Genomic DNA, 22,206 nt, shown 5'->3' with positions numbered 1-22,206 from the left:
TGAAGTGGGTATTTAGTTCCTGGGTTTAGCCTGTCAGGCTATCATGCCTGACACTACTGCTTCGACATAATGTCCATATTATAAGATAGTGTCCAAGAGTGTCAGGGTAAATGTCAGACGAACAATGTGGGGGTATTGATCTGTTCACATTGTCAAATAGTTGGCTCCCTGCTGCATGAGTTTGCAAGAAGACGTTGTTGTCGGCAGGACATGTTGCCTGACAAACAAACAAGAGGGCGAAAAACACCCCGGTACAAGTTCCGGATAGGCCAACTGTGTCCGGTGAAAAATTAAACGGCTTGCGGCTGTGCTCAAACGATTTCATAGAAGAGGAAAGATCCATTGTTACTGCTGGTATGTTATCGAACAATACCCAGACGTGTTTTCCGTGTAACTAGCAACTATCATGATAGCGTTATCGTTACTTTAACAACTTAAACTTCCCGTTAACTGTCCTTTGTTAAAACGCTAATGTTAGCAAGCTAGCTTACCAGAAAAGTTAGCTACCGTTGTCGTGTAACGTTATCAGTAGCTCAGCTGTTAACCCTGACTTTTGACTAGCGGCCTTTTCTGACCGCCGTCACAAACGCTAACTGCTGCATCTGATAACAACAAAGTTATTTGACCATTTGTTTATTGTCACAGGACAAAGAGTCACCTGGGTTTCACCTGGACTACAGACTTCCTTCTCAGCTAACAGCACCTCCACCATGACTGCTGCCGTGAGAGGTAACTTTATGCATTGTTTTTGATTAAATCTCCATATTTACGTTTCACGAACAATTCCCTTCCAGTTCACTCAGTTTCAACATAGTTATGAATTGTCATCCCTGAGACCGCTCTTGTTAACGATCCTTGGTAATTCCTATGTTTTCATTGTGTTTACTGTTTGGTAGCCACATTCCATGTTAACACGCAGGGAACTGTTTCTTCTTATCCATCGTTTATAGTTGGTCTGTTTAGCCCAATCGTCCAAAGAGCAAAAGTATACCTTGATCAAAGAGCATCTTAAGTGATCAGTATCTTTTTTAGTTTATGTCCAGGTCTTATTTGAAGTGTAATTGATGCTTGTTCCAAATACCAAATCCACCATTTTGTCCTTACTTACTTACTAGGAATATAATAATAATGTTGTTGTTTTTTCTACCAACTCCCTTTTCATTTAACATAAGAAGCCACACTTTTAATCAGGTTACATGTCACAAATATTACAATCAATTTTAAAGAAAACATTAATCCGGTTGTCTGGAAAAGATGGTGTGAACTGGAAATTAAGTAGATGCAATTTCTTTTGCACAGTGTATATCGCATCATGTGAACTTGGCTTTACTTATTTCTTCCAGGCTGTGCCCGTGTGCCTGTCCGAGGAGCTGGCGATGGCATGGAAACTGAAAAACCGCCCACAGCCATCCTGGAGGTAAACACGGATGCACTGCCACCCAGTCCCTCTGCAGTTCCCCTCCTGAAGGTGGCTAGCCCAAAACACAGCCCCAAATCTATTCACCCTGCCCCCCCTGTGGCTCCTCAGCCTCTCGGGGTACTCCACTTGGGAAAGGTGAGTCGAGAGGCCTGCACAGAGGTGGAGGCTGTGAGGATCATCATCCCCCGTGCTGCTATTAGCCGCTGCACCCGTACAAAACCTGCTGAGGGTAAAGGGGAGGCTGGGCAGCAGGCTGAGGAGTGGGGCTCTCCTCCGCTGCCTCTGGTGGAGGACTGGAGAGGGCAGCTGGAGAAGCTGCAGAACTCTGAACGCAGGCTGCTGCAGGACAAGGAAGGCCTTTCCAATCAGCTCCGTGTGCAGACGGAGGTAAGGCCCCAAATGAAACGGATGCATTATATATAGATTTAAGACATACTAGGTGTGTCAGGTTTATAATTGTTTCCTGTATCAAAATGCTGAAAGTATAGATATGTGGAACAGTACAGTAATCAGTAACATTATCAATATATTTCAATGTATCATGTCATTTAAAAAAATGTATAATTCCATATTAATATGAGGTTCCTTATTGTCTCTTGATTGGACCTAGAAATGAGATGACTGTATTTTTCTTTGATCTTTTCAATGATGAAGTGCTTTCACGTGAATATAAAGGAAAAAGTGAATTTCCTGAGGATGATCTTCAGCTGTAAGAGGAATTGGGTAACTTTATTTAATTTCCGTGTACCAGGTTAACCGTGAGCTAAAGAAGCTGCTGGTGGCGTCGGTGGGTGACGACCTTCAGTACCACTTTGAGCGTTTGTCCCGGGAGAAGAACCAGCTCATTCTGGAGAATGAGGCTCTCGGCCGATGTCTGGCACACACCGCAGAGCAGCTGGAACGAATGAGTATCCAGTGTGATGTTTGGAGGAGCAAGTTCCTGGCCAGCAGGTTTGAAAGGGCCAAACTAAAACTTGTGTGACAAATAGAAATGTTTGGACATTAAAAGGAAATGATGGAGGGAGATGCTCTCCTGCTGGAGGAGGACAAATTAAATTTAGATAATTGATAACAGTATTCTTCTGCAAGGATCAATATGAGGTGACAAATAACATAATGCTGTTGAATAAACACTCCAATAAATGTTGTCTCTTCAGAGTGATGGCAGAGGAGTTGACGAATGCCAGAGCAGCTTTGCAGAGACAGACCCGAGAGGCACAAGGAGCGATTCAGGACCTGCTGTTAGAGAGAGAAGAGTTCTCCAACGACATGGTGCTCACTCACAGGTAACGTACAGTATATCCATACTTACTCAATTACGTGAACTGTCCTTTATAATGGCTCACAACTTTAAAATCCTGATGAGGAAAAGAAAGGACACACACATTCTGTGAAATGTAATGTTCTAGGACAGCCTGCATTCTAATGTTGCTCTAGCCACCAGATAAATGAAGTTGTTTCTCCACTTTTTCTTTATACAAGCACTCTTCTCTCCGTGTTCGGTGCATTTGTTAAAATATGCTATTGAAATGTGTGTTAAAAACATACAAGGTGGGTTTCTACTTTTGCTGTATGTAGACCCATATTTGTTTAACTGATTACTAACAAACAAAGCAAACAACCGGCACAGCTTTGTAGTGGGAACCTTGACAAACAGTTTCATGTTAATTTGGAATGAAATATATCAGCCCTTACTTATTTTTCTACATTCCCAAATTTGCAGACAGTAGATGGGTATAGAGCTTTTGTTTGTCCATGTTGGCTGAATATATTTTAATTTTGAAACATTTGTCCCATTCATAATTTAATTTTACCGAATTAAAAATAAGTTACTCATGTAACACAAAGGTACATTTAATATTAGAAATTATGATTTTTAATACATTCCATTTCACTTGGAGATGCGTGTTAAGAGTCTGCTTTTTGAAGGAAAAGTCAACGAATCTGCGGAGCAAGAAGGATCCTGCATATCCCACTGTATAACGATAGATGAGATATAGTGCACAACGTTCAGAGATAGCTGTATGAGAATGACATGCTGTGTCAAAGATAACAATCATTTTGAACATAAGGCTCAAGGTTCAGAAGTGAGCCACAAACACTTAAGTGTGCATGCCAGCGGTTGTTGGCTTGCCAGTCGGGTACAATTCAGGGCCAAAGGTAAAGACCCTTCCGGGGTTTGTGAATACCGTTGTGATGATAGAGTCTGTGTCCTGACGTTGCTTTTGTTCCCACTTGTCAGATTGCTCGAGCAGCTCCTGGTGTCTCTGCAGTGGGGCAGACAGCAGACGTACTACCCCAGTGCACAGCCCCTTAGCACAGGAGAGCTGGCTGCAGCCAATCACAAGCTAGCAGACGCCATCAACTCCCACCTGTTGGGAAACAGCAGCAGCATGGTGAAGAGCAGCAGTGCAGCGGCTGAACAGCTCATCAGCACTCCGGCTGAGAAGATGGCCGAAAAGGTACCAGCTCCATATCCTCGTACAAATCTGACTGTTTCTGACATTTATCATGAAATCGAGACCTTCACAAATGTTTCTGTTTTCTATATTAGGTGCTGAAGATTTTAGATCCGATTTCCTGTTCGGAAAACGATGCAGACGCTCCGCTAAGTGTCTCTACCCCCTCAAGCTTTCTCTGCAATAAGAAGAGCATTGGCAGGTTTCACCCATACACCCGCTATGAAAACATCACTTTTAACTGTTGCGAGCGCTGCACTGGAGACATCCTGGTGCTGTAGGGGTCAAAGGGCAACAAAGCGTCCTCATCTGACACCAATGCAGCATCAGAGCTGATTTTGAATGACTGACATCTATACAATTTCTGCTTTGTGTTAAGTGACTTTTTTCAGTCAACACCAAAAGTTGGCTGCTCCAGCAGGCGGTTTCTCTATCAGTCTTTTGCTTCCCATTGTTGTGTCGCAGCTCTGATAGTTGGATTTCTGCAAGTTTAGATGTTTTTAAATTTGTATCTGTTTATTTTTGCTATTTAACTTGGGGGGAGGAAAAAGCTAAATATGAAAGTGGAGTTGTTCTTTCGGGGCTCATGATGTGAAAGTGATGAAAACAATGCATTTCAGGGCCGTTACTGCCTGGTTTGAACTATGGAAAATGCTGTATTTCTGCTGGGATGAGGTCGAGATGATGAGTGTTACATGGTGAACAGACGGTTAGGGTGTCTGCTTATTCATACTTGAATCTTTGAAGTGTGATTTAGGTTTTATTTACATAATCTAGTAAATCGGTATGCAAACAGGCAGTAATACAGTCTGTGAGCCTGTTGTAGGAAGATCCTCCAGGAAGTTGAGTAACGGATAATGTATAATAACAAAAGTAATGGTGACTCTTATACTGCAGGTGTCCCCAATTTCTCGGTATGATGGTGCTATCATTTTGCATGCTGCAAAGTGTTCAATATTTTGGATGTTTTTTGACGGTACTACTACAATACTTACTGTACACAAACATGCAGGGTTTCACTTTTTTGGTGTTACAAAGATGAATTTTGATGCAGCATAAAAAAAAGATCCACTGATTTGTTTCTATTGAATCATGTCATTCATTTTTGGGTGATGTCTAGTTATTCATTATTTAAAAAGTATTTAAAGATTTTTTTTTATCTCTGAATACACTACTATGAAATTAGTAATATATTGCACATGCATTTTTGTAAAACCGAGCTGTATTATATTTAGGTTCATTTCATCTGTATGGAAAAGTGCATTGATGTTGATGGTATGATTTACAGTGAAACCACACTGTAAAAATGTTGTTTTCCATGTCGGACTAAAATAAAGACCAAAGTAGTTTGTTTTTCATTTTTTAATGTATTGTCCTTTTGTTTATCACACTGCATTGGAACTGAGTGGGGGGTAAAAAAATGCAGTACGCACGTTATTCCCTCCACATACAGCACTTGTAAACAATAATGTTCATTTTATCCAAATCTTTGTTGACTTCACTCGTCGTCCCACCACATCTTGCCTTTGCCTGCACCTTTTTTTCCCTCCATGCTGCTCTTAAATGATGTCCGTACTCTGGTTGTTTTGTTTTCACCGACACTGGGCAGCCCAGCCATGCTGCCTCTACTACTAAACTCAGACTCTTTACGGGGCTTATAAAGACTTCGACCCTCATTTTTAGATGTCCTCTCACTATGTCTGTCTCCTGGTCTTAGCGGCCTGTTGCCATCCTGTCTTGGGCCATGATTTGTGACTCCCCTGACTCTGTTATTGGTTACATCTTTCTGTGCATGTTGTTGGTGGAAGCCATCATACTTCCTCTTTGGCACAAACTCAAAGGCCTCTTCCCATTTCCCCGTCTCCTTGAGAGTTAGCATGATGCGGATCATCTGGTCAAGAGTCAGATTTTTGGCTCCCATCTCCCAGTGGAGGAACTCATCAAGTGGTAAACGGGCTGTGGCCAGATTCAGACGCTTGGCATTGGCCATCGACAAGCCTGACTGGATCGACCGGTCCACTAGAGCTCCAATGATGTAGACCTTGGAGTGGTCATACGAGCGGAGGACATTGGGGGAGTCTGCTGTGAGGTATACCAGCTGTTCGCGGGGAAACCGATCCACATGCTGCTGGTCAGTGCTGGTGACCAACAGGCGGTCCCAGGCCTCTGCACCGTATCGTTTGACCAACTCCTTCTGGTAGCCTCCGCCTGGCTGCAGGTTGCAAAAGTGGAGGTGGAAGGGCTCGGTGGCACGCCGATTCCACCCTTCCACCTCCATCAGCTGGGACACTGTGTTCTCTAACTCCCGCCTGGCCATATTGGACTCATAGCTCATGTCGAACACCAGTGGCTGACCGAACAGCATGGCCTGGGCACTCTTCCAGGCCAGGTGCTTGTCCAGGGAGCGGCCCCAGAACTGGAGGAACAATGTGTTTTTAAGTTCAGGTGCTCCCTCTTCCTCTGCATCACCGTCCAGTCCTCTTCTCTGCTCCATTGAGGCTTCCCTCTCTGCGTTTCTCTGCTGCTGCTTCTCCTTGCGGGCCCGTTTGTGGCCCTCCTTGATGGCCAGGTACTTCAGGTACTTCTTCCTGGAGGACTTGGTAGCGAGCTGTGCCAGCGTCTGAACCTCTTCATCCGTCATCTCTTGAGGTACAAGCTTCCCAGCGTGCCGCCACATTGCAACCAGATCCCGAGTTGCCTCCAGGGAAGAACTGTCCTTTAAATCACCTCCTGGTTCCTCATCATCACTCATTTCCTCTTCATCACTGACTTGCTGTTTCTCTTCTGATGCCGCTTGGGCTCTCATTACAGATTTCCATTTGTCCAGATCCAGTGTGTGCATTTCATCGGATTTGTCTCTTTTCGTCTGGGGGGCATCTTTCCCTACTGGGGTCCCAGTATTGAAGTGGCATGCAGGGGTGTGTAGTCGGGGATGAGCGGCGCTGCGGACTGAGAGGAAACCTGCGACTTGCGTCTTGGTAACACGGGATGCAACAAAACAACCGCCTTTCCAGAGCTCATAAAAACCCTGGTTAGCGAAGAGGCGTAACATCACGATAAAATATATCCAACTGCAGTTGTGTGAGAAGTACTAAAAGGAGGAACAGGAGACGTTCACTGCTGGACTTCCACGGTGTCTTCTACAACGTAAACGGAACCAAAGGTATCACCGCGGCTCTCTCCGTTTTCCCGTCGTCACAAAAACGTAACATCTTGTGTCCGAAATACTCTCGAAGTTGTCCGCTTGTCACGGCGCTCATTCATGTGAGATATCAAGAGAGAAAGGTCACGTTGTTTAAACGGTGTCACACCATAACGTGTCGTAGTGAAATGGCGCTACGGGGCAAGATACAGTCTGGTCTAGAATGTCTATCCAACGTCGCTGACCACAACAACATGTTTAAGCCAGGACGATTCTACCATCGCTTGCTATCACTGCATATAACTCTCAATGACAGGTCACATATGTTATAATAATAACTTTCCACGAACGTAAATCGCATGTAGTTTCCAGCCGGATGTTTTACAGTGTCGTACAGCAGTAATGACGTAGTTTCCTGCTGTGTACGCAACACGGGAAGCTAACGTTTTAGCCTCGAAAATGAGTTTGTTTTTGGCCAAATTAGCTTGCAAAAAAGATATAGATGAAGTTATCAAAGGCGTCGCAGAAAAAGTGGTGGTTCTGAGATTTGGGAGAGACGAGGACTCGGTTTGTCTCCAGCTCGATGAGATTGTAAGAGTCGCGTCAATGCAAGTCGTCAAGCTACTGCTCAGTGTTACTGTCACTATTTTTGCTCATTTGTCCATTTATATCCATCCTAGCTGTCAAAAACGGCCCATGACTTGAGCAACATGGCGTCCATCTACATCGTCGACGTGGATAAAGCTCCCATCTACACACGATACTTTGACATCAGTTACATCCCCTCCACTGTTTTCTTTTTCAACGGACAGCACATGAAAGTGGATTATGGGTGAGTGAATAAAGGTTACTGAGTTTGTAATTGCCTGACAACTTTCTCCAGTCTAGTACTCGTTTGGTGTATATAATGTCAGGAATTGGTAAAAAATGATAAATAGCTCGTTGACATCTTCAAATGTATTTTATTGCCCAATCATCAGTCCCAAAATATTCAATTGATATTCCTTTAAGCTGAAACTATATTCCTCTTAATTTCTTTGCAGAAAAATACTTAAAACTGATGATCAAAATAGGTGTAGTTTAATTTTCTGTTGCTTGACTAAACACTTATCATTACAGCTCTATAAATAATGGATTAATGATGTGGTCTTTAAGTTGTAGTATGGCAATCATAGGTACCAAGAGCCAACATTCACGTGCCAATGCTATTGAGAAAAGCAGGAAATATTTATGTTTGAGAAGCTGACTTTTGCACATTTACCATTGTGATTTTTTTTTAAAAGTGTCTGGTTGACCTTATCTTCTCTCTCAGCTCCCCAGATCACACCAAGTTTGTCGGCAGCTTCAAGACCAAACAAGATTTCATGGATCTGATTGAGGTCATATACAGAGGAGCCATGCGTGGGAAGATGATTGTCCAGAGTCCCATAGATCGTCAAAATATTCCCAAATATGATCTCCTCTATCATGGGATTTAAAACCAACACCACCACTGTGTGTCCTTATGATCACATTAGTTTCTTGTTGAGTGGCATCAACCACGTCTGGTTGATTAACGGAAAAAAAGAAAAAGTAGATTTGATTTTTGAAGTTTTGATATTTAAGCGTCTCATGTTCATTTTTCATATGGAAGCTAGTATAGAATACAATACTAGGTTGGAAAGACTGAAAAGCTGACGAGGAACTTTATTTTTGTGTTGATTTTGGCAGTCCCTTTGTATAGAATTCGAATTTTTTTCGAGCACCAGATTGCCCCGTTAGAAAATCTGCAGCAGGGTCCGACAGGGTCTGGCCTATGCCATCCTGGTTCTGGATCTCCCGTTCCTCACTTTCCTCCAGCTGGCCCAGCAATACGGCCTGGGTCTTCAGCATTGTGGTGTCGATGTACCGAAGCTCTGCTCCTGGGCGAAGGAAGAGGTGCCACTGCCAGGTGTGGAACCCCCCACCTCCTGGAGTCTGAGCAGAAGGAGTTTTTGGTGAACTTGCATGATTTTCTCTGATTTTGTACAGAATATGAGCCGGGGGAACCGATGACAAGGTCTTGTTTGCTTTTATAGGTCATATAGAGACATCAGTTGTATATTGAGACCGATTCTTAACTGGTTAAATGTTCCTCAGAGTAACTTTAAGATATGACAAGAATACACAATGTGATGGGCTTTGCGAAAGTTCCCATGGTCAATTGAACAGCAGGACTTTTTTTTTATCAATGTAAAAATATTTTGTATTTCCATAATTTCCCCATTTTGTTTTAGGCTTTCTCACGTTCTCTGTCTCATGTTTGATAGAGAAGATGCATTTTGAAAAATGAGGTTCTGATACTATTTTTTTTACGTTGTGTGAATAGGCAATCATCTTGATGTTTCCTATGGAAAAGAGAAATATAATTAATTTATCCAATGTTCATGCTCTGTTTTTATAATAAACTGTTCTATCTTGCATCATTCATGATAATACATTTTAGTTGCAGCCCTGGATTATATAACACCTGGTTTAACTAAATCTGAAGCTGTGCTGATTTAAAGTAGCTGCCATTGGTTGATGGCCGATAGACTCTTGAGGATTAGCTTCATCTATGATCTGCATCTGATTCGCTTTCCATTCCTTTCGATCTACAGGTTTACATGTACAGTTGACTCCAAGCTGTTTCTTCTCCCCTCTGATGGAGACCCGTCCCTCTCTTTAATCTAGACTGAGAGGGACCTGTTATCAAACTGCATTCAAAGACAAAGGCATCAGATACATACGACTCACCTCTATGTGTTTCTCCTCTGTTGCGGCGTCTTGTGTTTGCTGTATTTTGTCCAAATAGAGATGATATGATTAGACGAAAGGCTCAATGCTGATACTATATGCTAATAGATAACATACATACTTTGAATCCTTAGATTGACATATGCTGGGCTTTTCAGAGACTGGATGACATGCAACAGATTGTGATGTGAGTGGGTGGAAGGCATGGGAACAATAGGAAGTGACTATCACCATGTGCTGTGCATAAATATGATTACAATAGTGGTCAAAGTTATAGCAATGTAAGACAGATTCACGAGTAGACAAACAGAAACATTTGAAAATAAAATGACAGAAGGAATCTGAGAATCAAGGTGAATTGACATACCTAGGAAATAAGGAGAAAGTAGGGAGACACCATTTTTTTCCACGGAATAGAGTGGGCAAGAATGAGAAACTACAAGAAGACAAAGAGGTTCCTGGGATTGTGACTCCTGACTCACAACCAGACAAGCTACGCCCCCCGCTGAAAAGCCCAAACCAGAAGGAAATGAGAAAGTCTTCGGTTCAGGAGGGTGAAATCTTCAACAGTGTCCTCCTTTTGGCTCTACTCTGAGCCTCACAACCCTGCAGAGGAAGATCATTTCAGCCGGTCACTACCCTAAAAACATGACCATAAGGGTTGGAACATAGATGGACTGGTAAATCGAGAGCTTTGTCTTCCGACTCCTTCTCCACCACAGCGGTCCGGTAAAACACCTGCATCACTGCTGCCGCCGCACCAAACCGCCTGTCCATCTCACCATCCACTTTGCCCTCAGTGACTCACTCCCAACCTGAAGGGTGCAGTCCACCAATATTGATTGTAGCAACTAATAACGTAAAGACTTTGCATAATGTAATAACTGTATTGTGTAGTCATTTAAACATGTTGTAATTGTCTGATAAATACAAATCTTCATGTCAAAAGTTTACTGATATATAGAAGGCAAATGACGAACCTCGAGGGCTGAAGTGCACATACACATTTTATAGTTTAACTTTAGGATATGACAAGTACATGCAATGTAATAGGCTTTATTAAAGTTCTGATTTACAGGACATTTTTTTGATAAATGAAAAATAATTATATGTATATTTCCCAATTTTTTTCAGGTTATCCGAGCCATTCTTAGATTGCCCCCAACAACATCAGTTTTAATAAAACTGGCAACTGAGTGTTATTTCTCAACAATTGATGCAATAATCAATAAAATAAATCACAAGATAAATTAATAATGAAATAAGTCTTAGTTAGAGCCTTTGATTATAAAACTCCAAGCTAACTTATCTGAAGCTCTGCTGATATAAATTTGCTGTCATGGGCATGGCCTCAGCTTCATCTGTACTCTGCATCTCATTCACCATCCCTTTAAATCGAAAGGCGTTTCCACATTTACAGTTGACTTCACGTTGTCTCTTCGCCCTACTGCCATAAGAGGCAGCATCACCTGCTGATGATTTGTTGATGTTTCCGTTCCTCTCGTTAATCCGTACTGCAGAAATGGGTCTGCATTGGAGCTGCATTCAAAGACAGAAGAAATCATCTGTAAATCATGAATCTGTAGATTCCTAGAAACTCTAATAATGTGGAATGTGTATTCATGTCACAATCATCTCTACCTGCAGGCTGTCTTTTTCTGCTTGTCCAGGCTCTACTAAGAGGGACCGTGTGCTCAATAAACGTGTAACCCAGGCTCTCAGTGTCCCTGCTAAACCAGTAGTCATTGGTGCGTAGAGGGAAGAAGGGGGCCATGTTGGCCTTCGCTCTCTGGGCTGGAAACACCAGGTCATCTTCAGGGTAGGACGCATTTGGGTGTTCCCGCAACCAAATCTTGAGAAGCCTGATTCCAATATACACAGCATAGAGAATAGTATAAAAATCTTAATATTGCCAATGAAAATTATATCTATTTTCTTTCAAAGATTAAAGGATAGCTTCACATTTTTAAAAAAGTTGTCTTTTAACAAACATACATTGAAACAGTATTTGTTCTTTTAATCATTACTTCTTTCCAAACCAACTTTGAGATCACATCCTGCAGAATAACTGTACAGCTCTTCCAATTTAAAAATGTTTTTTACTATGTATTTTTCATATTGTCTATTGTATTTTTTATTTTATTTTATTGGATAGAATATTGCGTCTCTTGCATTGCATTAATGGTTATGCACCGAAACAAAGACAGCTTCCTTCTAGGTGCACATTCGTTTCAATATAAATGTGATGGGGACAACATCCACAGTCCTTTTTTTGTAAAAAAATAAAATAAATAATAATAATAATTAAGCTATGTGAGGCTTTAGCAGTGTGAGGAATACAAATTAAGTGGCTTTCTTTCAGTTAAAGTAATAATAATATGCATGCTTTGTGTTACTGTCCCCCTGCTGTAGCTCCCCAAGGAAAGAACTGGATTGGAATCTCATTGTGGCCATTATGGACATGGAACACAATTACAACAGATTTGGAGAAAGGCCTTCAAAGTTTTCACTGGACAGGAAGGGCATGGAAAATAGTAATCTGAAAAGTTCACTAAAGCAGTGAGTAGAGTACTCCACATCTGCCAATAAACCTTTCAGTGTCCATTGTCAGTTCTGTTTTCAAATAGACCTTGAACCTATCTTTAAATAAGAATTTGATCAAGAATTAAAATGGCATGACCTACTTGTCTATGTAGCTGTGATGTACCATGAATATGGGGTCATTAGCTGCAATTGCCACCACAGTCATGGTCCCGTCAAAGTAGTCGTGGACCAAGTTGTGCAGATGGTTACCTCCGTCCTCCTTGGGGTCTTTCGGGTTCTCAAACCCTGAGAGGACAGAGTACAGCATTTTAACATTTCAATGTGAGTTTATTCCCCTTGTTTTCTCCTTATATTACAATTTACTTTTATTGCATTATGTTGTAGAGTTATTATTTCTGGTGGGAGCAATTGGAAGTAAAAATGACCGGTTCTTAGTCAGAAAATAACACATGTATTAGGTTATAATCTACCTTCTAGCCTGTTCCTGAAGCTATTCCTACATGACCTGTTGTATGGAGAGGTGTCATAACTTGCTGTTGACATTACAGCCTCCACATCCTCAGCAGTTGACAGGTTTGCAGACATCCGATCTTGTCCAGGTTTGCGGATCAAATAGTTAGGATCAGACGTATTAGTCTGGCAGATTTCAGAAGGACTTTCCTCAATCGGACATATGGTCTATGGAGAAAACACAGAGGATAGCACAACACAAGTTAGAGGATATCAAAGCAGGGGAAAATAGTGAGAATGTTATCTCACCTTCCACTTTGAAAACGGGGAAGCACTGTCAATGTGACCATCTTCGCCAATTCCTCCAAAGTACTGGTTGTTGCAGATGTTGCACTGTTCAGTTCTGGTCCAGTCCCAATATGGAATGTAGAAGTCGAAGTTCCCTGTGAGATACCTGATCTCTCTCTCAATAAAAAGTAGAAACACTCGGTGCCAGAAGGGAAAAGCAGGACCCTTGTGTGCAGAATTGTTTTCAGAGTGATAGTAGCTCTTTGCTGAGTAGAAGTGCAGCCATACATACAGATCATAGACAGTTGCGTTGTGAAAATCATAGTTCCCGGCCACTGATGTATTATCGCTGGTAAGGATCACATATCTGGTGCTGTGACTGTGTTTTGCAATATCCAGGCTTGAAAGGAAGGTGTGCCTCTCAGAATCGGTCAAGTCTGTTATCTCCTTCCTCCTCAAGAAGTGCTTTTCCTGACATTGGGGTCCGATCCAGCCTGGGAGGCACTGACTACAGTCAAATCCATCATAGTTGCCGTTGCATTCACACACTGTATCATAGAAGAAGTGAGGCCAGCTCACCCTGTAGTCCAATGGTATTGGGTGGTGTCGCATAGCGTGTGGTAGACACTGTCCTCTGTTGGAGCTCGAACCACAAATAGAGCCATTCCACATGGGGCAACAGGACCGGGAGTCCAGAGCCTCTGGTGTTGTACAGGGACGTGGAAACTGAGCCTCCACCTCGCTGAGGCTCGTCATATACATCAAAAGGACCAGCCAAAACCAGTGCAGCAACAGCAGCATGTTGGAGAAGATGGAGACCAATCACTGCACACTAAGGACCGCTACACTTCCTTTTAAAAGGTAAATCTTGCAAGGGCCTTGTACTTTGACGTTCATGATGTAATATTTGAACTAGTAGGGGAGAATGGGGTTGGTTGGCATTAATGACACTCTGATACATTGCGACATTGCACACTATGGGGTTGTTTGCCACAATGTTAATAGGAAAAATGGGCATGGGTTAGCCATAGCATTTTTGCATCTTTGTCTCCAGTGATACTTTTAACTAGAGCCTCACTTATCTCCCCTCCGAACCCCTTGGCACACATCAATGCTTTCAGCTTCTTCAACTCTTTCCCATCTGCCTTGATTTAAGCTGGTCCTGATTGAGGTTCTGAGCTCAGCTCAGTGAGCTGGTCTGGTCTACTGGAGGCTGTCGGCTGGTGGGGAACATTACAGATTTCTCTTTTCATCTCCTCTTTGGTTTGTCGAGTCAATTTGAATGCTGATTTCTACATTATTTTCAATGGGACGTCATGGATGACAGCCAGATATGCTGTTGTGAACTTGGTGTAGTGGAGTAAGTAGCCATCCTCAAGATGTTAGTTCACTCCCCGACTGAAGTGCATACTTTCAGCTTCTTATTTATTTATTTATTTATTTGTTTATTTCGGGCATGTACATTAAGTCATCATCACACATCTTGCTCACACAGTAAACATGAATACACATGGCCGAAAGGGAAAGCGGGAGAAGCTGAGGCTTATCTAGTCCCGCCCCCATTACCCAGGGGGGAAAAGAAAGAAAAAAAAATAAATAATAATAAAATTAAAAAAAATAAAAATATAATAAAATTAAAAATAGAAAGTAAAAAAGAACAAAGAATAATAAATAAATAAATAAAAAATAAATAAATAAAAAATAAAAAAATAAAAAATCAACATCATAGTCTTTTCTTGTCAATTGCATTTTAACATTTTCTTACACTTGTGACATTTGACATACTATGTTACAGCAGTAGGTGGAGGTACAGAGAGCTGAAGTCCAGTGCATACAGATTACGTGAGTGTCTGCACACGTGTCCATATTTGTTCATCACGAGTGAACAGCAGTCTCATCATGTAACAAAGTCTGGAGGGGGTCCAATCGAAGATAGGCTGACCTCCATCTGGCTTTATTTACTTCACTTCATCCACCCCATGTTTCTGGTGGCTCGTATCGAGTCTGGTTGGCTTCAGGTGTGTAGGCCTCCCTTCCATCTCTGGGTCTTATGGGCCACCATCTCAAGTCTCTGGCCATTCTCTCTGTTGTGTGGTGCACACTAATTGGCTCCACTTGCTTTTTCTCTACTTTGCGTCACCTGATTATAAGTTCTTCATGCTCTTTTACCCTCCAAATCAAATCAAATCAAATCAAACTTTATTTATATGGCACTTTTCATACTTAAAAGTAACACAAAGTGCCTCACAGAAAATAAAAGCGAACAAAAAAAAAACGAAAAAAGATGTGAACAACAAAGAACACCATGAAACCCAAGCCTCCCACCCCCACAAATATACACACAGAGATACACAGAGACATACACACTCACGCACACAAACATACACATACCCACGCACACCCACACACATACACTAGCTGTTGCCGAGGAGACATGGCCTACCTCCCAGCCTTGTCAGTTGAGAAACCCTTTTCTTTGTCCAAGGCACTGACATCAGCGTCAAGCTCACTGCACTGGATCTCGTTGGCTCTGGACCTGGCTGATAGCTAGCACCGGACCCTCTTGAGCTGTCTCTTGGAATATCGGGGTGCTGTACTAATGTACTCTGTTTTGAGTTAGGGAGGGCAAGTGTGACATGTTGAACTGTGGGTTGTTGTTGAAATGAGTGTATCACCTCCTGTTAGAAATAAAAGTATTAAAGGCAGAATAGGTCATTTGGAAAAACCACAGAGATTTTGAGTTTGAACGCATCGCTGAACCGAAATAGTCCCGCCCCCTTCGTTCAGACCTCTGTTCAAAGCCGCTCCCCTAGAATGCCAAATGAGTGCTTGAGATCGGCCCAACAAGTTTTTACAGTCCTGCCATGGCCACAGATGAGATTTTTTTTTATTTTTTTTATGTCAGAGCATTTGATGTATTGATGGTTACCGGTATGTTATGAGGATTTCAAGTTGTATAACCGAAAGTGTTTCTGAATAGAATGACCTAATCTGCCTTTAACCAAGTTTGAAATAATTTATTATGGAAGAATTTCAAAAGAATTGAACTTGCCAACAATCAAACAGCTAACAGACAGACTGCAAACAGACTTAGTCCAAACAAACAGACTCAGAGCAAAACTATCCAGCTGAATAGGGACAGGCTTCTCTCGCTAAGGCTGGCTTAGGAGTCTGATAATTCCTTAATATTAAGCAGATCATTTAATACACAAATTCTCCATGAGCTGGTGGTCTATAGTCACGTAGGCATTGATCCGTTGTCTGCATAGAAGGCAAACCTTGTCCGAAGCTGTGGGTGCCCATGTTTGACTAGCCAGTTCATGGAAGTTCATTATTTAACTTACAAAAACATTACTTCTATTACTGGAATGGGCACACTCGGTTCTGATTATTTGTGAAATGCTCTTGTTTATGCTCATTCAACGTTTGATTTATTCCTTTTTTTGTCAGGTATCTAGAGTTATCATGATGACTTTATGGCAACAACTAAAGGTTAAAAAAATTGACAATGTTATTGGTCAAATAAAAGAAAGACAAACTGTCGTACACCTCGTTCTAAAAGGTGAAGTGACCATCACCCTTTGCTGTGCAAAATACATCCATCCATCATCTACCGCTTATCCTGTATTCAGGGTCGTGGGGGGGCTGGAGCCGATCCCAGCTGTCATTGGGCGAAGGCAGGGTAGACCTGGACAGGTCGCCAGTCCATCGCAGGGCCAACATGTAGAGACAAACAACCATTCACGCTCACGTTCACACCTACGGGCAATTTAGAGTCATCAATTAACCTATCCCCATCCTGCATGTCTTTGGACTGTGGGAGGAAGCCAGAGAACCCGGAGAGAACCCCCGCTTACACGGGGAGAACATGCAAACTCCACACAGAAGGAATCGAACCCAGGATCCTGTCGCTGTGAGGCGACAGTGCTACCCACTACACCACCGTGCAGCCCTGGAAAATTACATTTTAACACAATTTTGGTAAAAGTAATATGTAAAACTAATTCCGGAGGAGACAGAAACAATGTTAAAAAGAAGCAATGTTAATTGATATACCTAAAGTAAAGGAAGATCAGGGATAAAAGAAGGAAAAAGTAGGGCGTCACCATTATATTTCACTAAATAGAGTGGGCAGTGGAACCAGAATGGGAGTGATACATGTGTCCAGAGGGTGGCAGCAATGTAACACAACGGATGACGGCTGCCGTCAAACTCCAAAGAAGAAGAATACCTACATTGGGTGGACTGGCTCCCCCTGCTGACAGTTCACTTTAACTACAGGCAGGCCAACTCGTTTCGAACACAGCCACTGACTGTTCAATCAAAAAAACAACAACAAACAAACAACGCCATCTTTGATTGACAGACAAACTACTGAGGCAGATTACAAACTTTTATCGTGGATTAAACACCAATTTGCAGTCAGCGCTAACACCCTAAAAAGCATCTGTTTATTGACACGTTAGACAGGAAAGATTTGAATGTGATAACAGATTTGCGAGTTTGTCACCAGGGTGTCAGGGGATTAAACATAGAATCAACAGCACGATTATCATCTTCTAAAATTCATTGCAACTCATATCCTCAAAAAAACGCACTGATTTGTCATCAATGTTGTTCACCAGTTCTGATTTTTATTTTGCCTGAGGTGAATCCTTTATCACTGTATGTGTTTTTTAGTATTTTGATGTAGATTGTAATACAGGCCAAGGACATTTACATTGCTAATGGATTGAATACATTGGCAGGTATGTCTGTTTCTGGATAATCCAGTGAATTAAATAATGATACAACCAGAGATTAAATAAAAAACAAACAAACAAAAAAAGAGAAAAGAATACAGGCCTATAACATAACATGGATGGGACAGCTCTGATGCCAAAATATTGATATTGGCTTTCAAACAAAAAGATGTTGGTGCACCCAAATACCAATTTCAGCAAAGAGGAAATCTGACTGGTTAACCTTGATCATAACTTGTGTGTGTTACAAAAATATTACATTTAAATTATAAGAGCTTAATATGAATACAGATTGTCAAGGACCCCTTGTCTGTGTAGAGAGTAGGTTTTGATGTGACGACTGTAGTGCCTTAACGATTAATGGATTAGTCCATTAATCGTTAAGGCACTGCAGAAGAGCTGTTAATTTGTACTGAAGTCATTCGTCAATTGGCAACTCCACCACAAATTGGAGGATTTGCTGCTACATCACTTTCATTGAATTGAATTGAATTTCACTTATTTTATTATTTTTAACATTTGATTGCAAATTAATTGATACATAATGAACCAATTAACTGAGAATGAAAATCTGTAGCCCTACAACCACATACTGTATCATTTAAAAGTATATTCAATATGTGCCAGCATGCATCAACTGAAATATCCAATAATTGTTGGATACATGTGATAATATTAAGTTTGCCAAGCCCTGCATGAACTGTATTGATCAAGAGTTTATCAATGTTAACGTGTTTTTTTTTAACCTCCCTTCTGTTTACTCGGGATGGAACAAGGACGGAGGAGGACGGAGGTGGCGCCAGCAGTGGGTCCCAGGAGACTCCTAAACACAGAAAACTCTATAACGAATCATGTATGGAGGCAGATTCTCATGACAAATGTCATGACTTTTCTTTGTGTGTGTTTGTGGGGAAGTCAGATATAGTCAGACAAGAGCCAACAAGTGACTAGTTGACTCTAGCAAATGTATGTAACTCAACGTGTTTTACACTACATGTCAACATTCACCCGTCAACACACTCATTCACGCACCGATTTCACAGCCTTCAGGAGCAATTTCAGTGTCTGATTTCAGTGTCTTGCCCAAGGACTGGATGGCGATCCGAACCGCCAATCTCCTGGTTAGATGATGGCTCACTAGAAATATTAGTTTTCAAAAAACTATTTATTATTCCATCCATCCATCCATTGTCTACAGCTTATCCTGCATTCAGGATCGTGGGGGGGCTGGAGCCGATCCCAGCTGTCATTGAGCGAAGGCAGGGTACACCCTGGACAGGACGCCAGTCTATCACAGGGAGACATGTAGAGACAGACAACCATTCACGCTCACATTCACACCTACGAGCAATTTAGAGTCACCAATTAACCTATCCCCATCCTGCATGTCTTTGGACTGTGGGAGGAAGCCGGAGAACCTGGAGAGAACCCACGCTTACACGGGGAGAACATGCAAACTCCACACAGAAGGAACCCGGGGCCGACCCGTGAACCGAACCCGGGACCTGTGAGGCGAGAGTGCTACCCACTACACCACCGTGCAGCATTATATTAGTCTCACTGTGGCTAGAGGGGTGACATTGTTCATAATAATGTATCAAATTATCAGTTTCCGGTTGGCTTTGCAGAGCTTTAAAACAATTTGCGGCTCACTGTTTAGCTGTTTGGCCCGGCCCACAGCTTAACCCAGTAGTTCCCAAACTTTTTCTGCAGGGCCTGTCATGCCCCCCCCCCCATGAAATCTGTATTTATTTGTCCAGATTCTGTTTTATTTTTTCCCAAATTCCAGGTTTTCAGTTGACATTATTCTAAATTCTATGTTTTCAAGAAGAAAATATAAGAAAATATGAGAGATGTATTGATCCACTCACTGCTACTTTAATTTCACTTACTTGTACTACTCGCTGCACCCCCTGTCATAACTAAGGGCCCCTCAGTTTGAAAACCACTGGCTTTACCGGTTCAAACAAGCTCTAAAAATACACTTTACACTGCCCACTTGGCACCAAACAGCAGATAGAAACAGCTTGTTTTGCGCTGCCCTCAAGTGGCACTGCAAAAGACATACTTATGGCAGGTTTAAACTGGTCAATTGGACTCTTGACACTGAACCAGAGGGCTGAACAAGCAAACATGAACTCATACTTCATGCTGTTTATGACCAGGGCTGCAGTGGTCAAATCAGAGGTGGTAAACTGAATTCTGTGATCAGATGGACCACGATTCAGTAAGGCAGACCTGGATATACCGTGCGGCGTAAATTGTTGGTTATGATCATATTAGAAAAACAAAACAAGCTCAATAAATGGCCCCTCTCTGGGAACCAAAATTGTAATTACATTATAGAAAAATGCTAAACTTTAGGCTTTCCTCCTCACTTTCTTATAAGAAGGGTTATACCCGAAATTGCATTGGAAGAGAAAAATAAGCTTTGAGCCACGCAGTACAGTAACGCATTCAACATGACTTGCTAGCAAAGAGCTGTGTACAATAGTGGTGACGTCATCGTCACTGACTGAATGCATCATCTTATACGAACCAAAACAACATTAAAAAAGTATTTCTTATATATCTTTGTATATCCCCGCCACCCTGAATACAGGATAAGCGGTAGACAATGGATGGATGGATGGATCTTTGTATATATCTTGTAGTATATCTTTGGACTTACTTTGTAATCGAGGCCTTGTGCTTGTATCTGTAGAAGGTGAGACACTGCAGGGACGCTTCACAAATCCCCATATATCCATTTTAACAGCCACTGATCAATAGCGACAACCTGCCGCTTCCAGATGTTTATGACATATTGTGATGTTTGTGCTGGGGTGAGGCCTTGCCTCGGGCTAAATTGATGGTTTATTTTCTCTCCTGTGAGTCATATTTTGTCAGCTTGGCTAGGGATTCAAAAAGTCTTTTTTTTGTCCATGTTTCTTATTGTTAATGAAAAGTCAAGTTGTGCTTTAAGAAAAAACATCAGGGGAATAGTGCTTTTTAAAACCTAGACACCAAAAAACATTTGTGCTTGAGTTTCATGGGCTGCTCATAGAGGTACGATTTTAATCCAAACTGTGATGATGTGTCTGAAATAAAAATGGATCTGAATCAATTAATGCACTTCCGGTGTGCCTGCATGCGGTAGCCTAATGAGTGCATTCTTCTATTCTCTTGAAGTCAAAGTGTCTAAAGCTTTTCATTGTCTCGTTCCGTGCTCAGGTAGACAGCAGCCGGGAGTCTGCAGAGGCAGCGTGTGACATCCTCTCAGCTCGTGAATTGTTCTTTGAAAACCTTGGTCCTCATCTCCACAACCAGGCGTCATGGAGCCGGCCATGGTTAGCATCAGCAAGACAATTATTTCTGTTTGTAGTGACTATTTTTCCATTTTTAAAGCCACAAAGAGGCTCAGCAGGCTCTTAAATTTGACGAGCTCGTATGAATTCATCCTTCACTTCAGAAACATTTTAAAGTATTTATTGAAGAAAAAGATGTTAAGATATAAAAACAAAACAGGTCAACAGAAAATATTGGAGCCCCGCTCACCCTATTTGTCTAATGAAGAAAAAACGCTGTCCCACTGAACAGGTAAATGAAGGGAAAAACACACCCAGGTGTTAATTACCCGAAATGATAGAAACCAAAAGATCGCTTTTAGGATAAACAAACAATAACAAAGAAATAAAGGTCAGTATTTCACTTCCACTACTGGGTCCATCCAATTTAAAATGATGGTCATCAGTTATTTAAAAAAAGCGAGCTTCTAACGTCCAGCAGGACAAGAATATGCAACATTCAACGAAACACACGGCTTTCTTATAATCTTCACATGTGGAATCAGCCTATAGTTTAGGTCAGCCATCTGTGTGTTTACTGTTTAACTAACCAAGGGCTGTATGGTCGTGTCCTCTTTGAAAGTTAGTTTAATGGACTAAATCCAAAGTGGCAGAAATGAGAAAATGACCCACGCCTCCGTTTCCTCCTCCCTGCGGCCAGAAGACTAACTTGCTGTGCGCAGAGCCTGCAGTTTGGGAGACAGACCACCAGTCAGGGCCGCAGCAAATCAAATCCAGCAGGCCCAAACCCCAGAGACGGGAGTCGCAGCGAGCTGCAGCAACATCACGTTTGCTGATCTAGCAGGGAGTTGGAGAAGTGACCTGGAATCACACCCCCACAACTGGGGTTTGCAGTGATGGCTAAATTCAAGCCAACTGCAGGTTTATCCATCTCCTGGAGCGAAATAGCCTCCCAACGCTCATACCTGAGCGTACAGATTATTCTAATAGAAATCAGAAATGTTCATAAAAGTAACTTCATATACAGACCAGTTCAACAGATGGTCATCACCACACTAAAAGTGAAATATCATTTAGACCAGGCATTTTTGAAAATAGTCTTCTGGTGTGATGGAACATT

General features: G+C 41.9%; 4 protein-coding genes across 4 annotated transcripts; 2 read left to right on the top strand and 2 right to left on the bottom strand.

Moving 5' to 3' along the window:
• The first annotated feature begins 247 nt into the window (after window positions 1–247).
• blzf1 (basic leucine zipper nuclear factor 1) lies at window positions 248–5,239 on the top strand. Its single transcript, XM_084004915.1, has 8 exons — window positions 248–354; window positions 646–729; window positions 1,344–1,807; window positions 2,172–2,371; window positions 2,578–2,706; window positions 3,663–3,882; window positions 3,975–4,283; window positions 4,345–5,239. The coding sequence occupies exons 2-7, from the start codon at window positions 711–713 to the stop codon at window positions 4,158–4,160; spliced, it is 1,218 nt and encodes a 405-aa protein (XP_083861041.1). The 5' UTR covers window positions 248–354; window positions 646–710; the 3' UTR covers window positions 4,161–4,283; window positions 4,345–5,239.
• A 75-nt stretch (window positions 5,240–5,314) lies between these two features.
• trmt10c (tRNA methyltransferase 10C, mitochondrial RNase P subunit) lies at window positions 5,315–7,158 on the bottom strand. Its single transcript, XM_084005798.1, has one exon. It carries the CDS (start codon window positions 6,929–6,931, stop codon window positions 5,378–5,380), a length of 1,554 nt encoding a protein of 517 aa, XP_083861924.1. The 5' UTR covers window positions 6,932–7,158; the 3' UTR covers window positions 5,315–5,377.
• A 275-nt stretch (window positions 7,159–7,433) lies between these two features.
• txnl4b (thioredoxin-like 4B) lies at window positions 7,434–9,460 on the top strand. The gene is made up of 3 exons (XM_084012154.1): window positions 7,434–7,612; window positions 7,702–7,853; window positions 8,334–9,460. Exons 1-3 carry the CDS (start codon window positions 7,481–7,483, stop codon window positions 8,497–8,499), a joined length of 450 nt encoding a protein of 149 aa, XP_083868280.1. The 5' UTR covers window positions 7,434–7,480; the 3' UTR covers window positions 8,500–9,460.
• A 1,369-nt stretch (window positions 9,461–10,829) lies between these two features.
• LOC311017291 (tyrosinase-like) lies at window positions 10,830–13,904 on the bottom strand. The gene is made up of 5 exons (XM_084015540.1): window positions 13,079–13,904; window positions 12,790–12,997; window positions 12,460–12,604; window positions 11,417–11,637; window positions 10,830–11,314 (listed from the first exon to the last, which is right to left on the bottom strand). Exons 1-5 carry the CDS (start codon window positions 13,856–13,858, stop codon window positions 11,280–11,282), a joined length of 1,389 nt encoding a protein of 462 aa, XP_083871666.1. The 5' UTR covers window positions 13,859–13,904; the 3' UTR covers window positions 10,830–11,279.
• Window positions 13,905–22,206: the final 8,302 nt, after the last annotated feature.

The sequence above is a fragment of the Eutrigla gurnardus genome (assembly GCF_963514095.1).
Source record: "Eutrigla gurnardus genome assembly, chromosome: 1".
NCBI lineage: Eukaryota > Metazoa > Chordata > Actinopteri > Perciformes > Triglidae > Eutrigla > Eutrigla gurnardus.
The sequence above is the reverse complement of the archived record's forward strand: the minus strand, read 5'-3'. Positions and strand labels throughout refer to the sequence as shown.

Coding starts and splice junctions, on each gene's coding strand:
- txnl4b (XM_084012154.1), top strand. CDS start 7,481: ATGAGTTTGTTTTTGGCCAAATTAGCTTGCAAAAAAGATATAGATGAA. Junction 7,613..7,701: donor GTCTCCAGCTCGATGAGATT/GTAAGAGTCGCG, acceptor TATCCATCCTAG/CTGTCAAAAACGGCCCATGA. Junction 7,854..8,333: donor CACATGAAAGTGGATTATGG/GTGAGTGAATAA, acceptor CTTCTCTCTCAG/CTCCCCAGATCACACCAAGT.
- blzf1 (XM_084004915.1), top strand. Junction 1,808..2,171: donor AGCTCCGTGTGCAGACGGAG/GTAAGGCCCCAA, acceptor TCCGTGTACCAG/GTTAACCGTGAGCTAAAGAA. Junction 3,883..3,974: donor CTGAGAAGATGGCCGAAAAG/GTACCAGCTCCA, acceptor TTTCTATATTAG/GTGCTGAAGATTTTAGATCC.
- LOC311017291 (XM_084015540.1), bottom strand. CDS start 13,858: ATGCTGCTGTTGCTGCACTGGTTTTGGCTGGTCCTTTTGATGTATATG. Junction 12,998..13,078: donor CCCCGTTTTCAAAGTGGAAG/GTGAGATAACAT, acceptor TTTTCTCCATAG/ACCATATGTCCGATTGAGGA. Junction 12,605..12,789: donor CTTCAGGAACAGGCTAGAAG/GTAGATTATAAC, acceptor CTGTCCTCTCAG/GGTTTGAGAACCCGAAAGAC.
- trmt10c (XM_084005798.1), bottom strand. CDS start 6,931: ATGTTACGCCTCTTCGCTAACCAGGGTTTTTATGAGCTCTGGAAAGGC.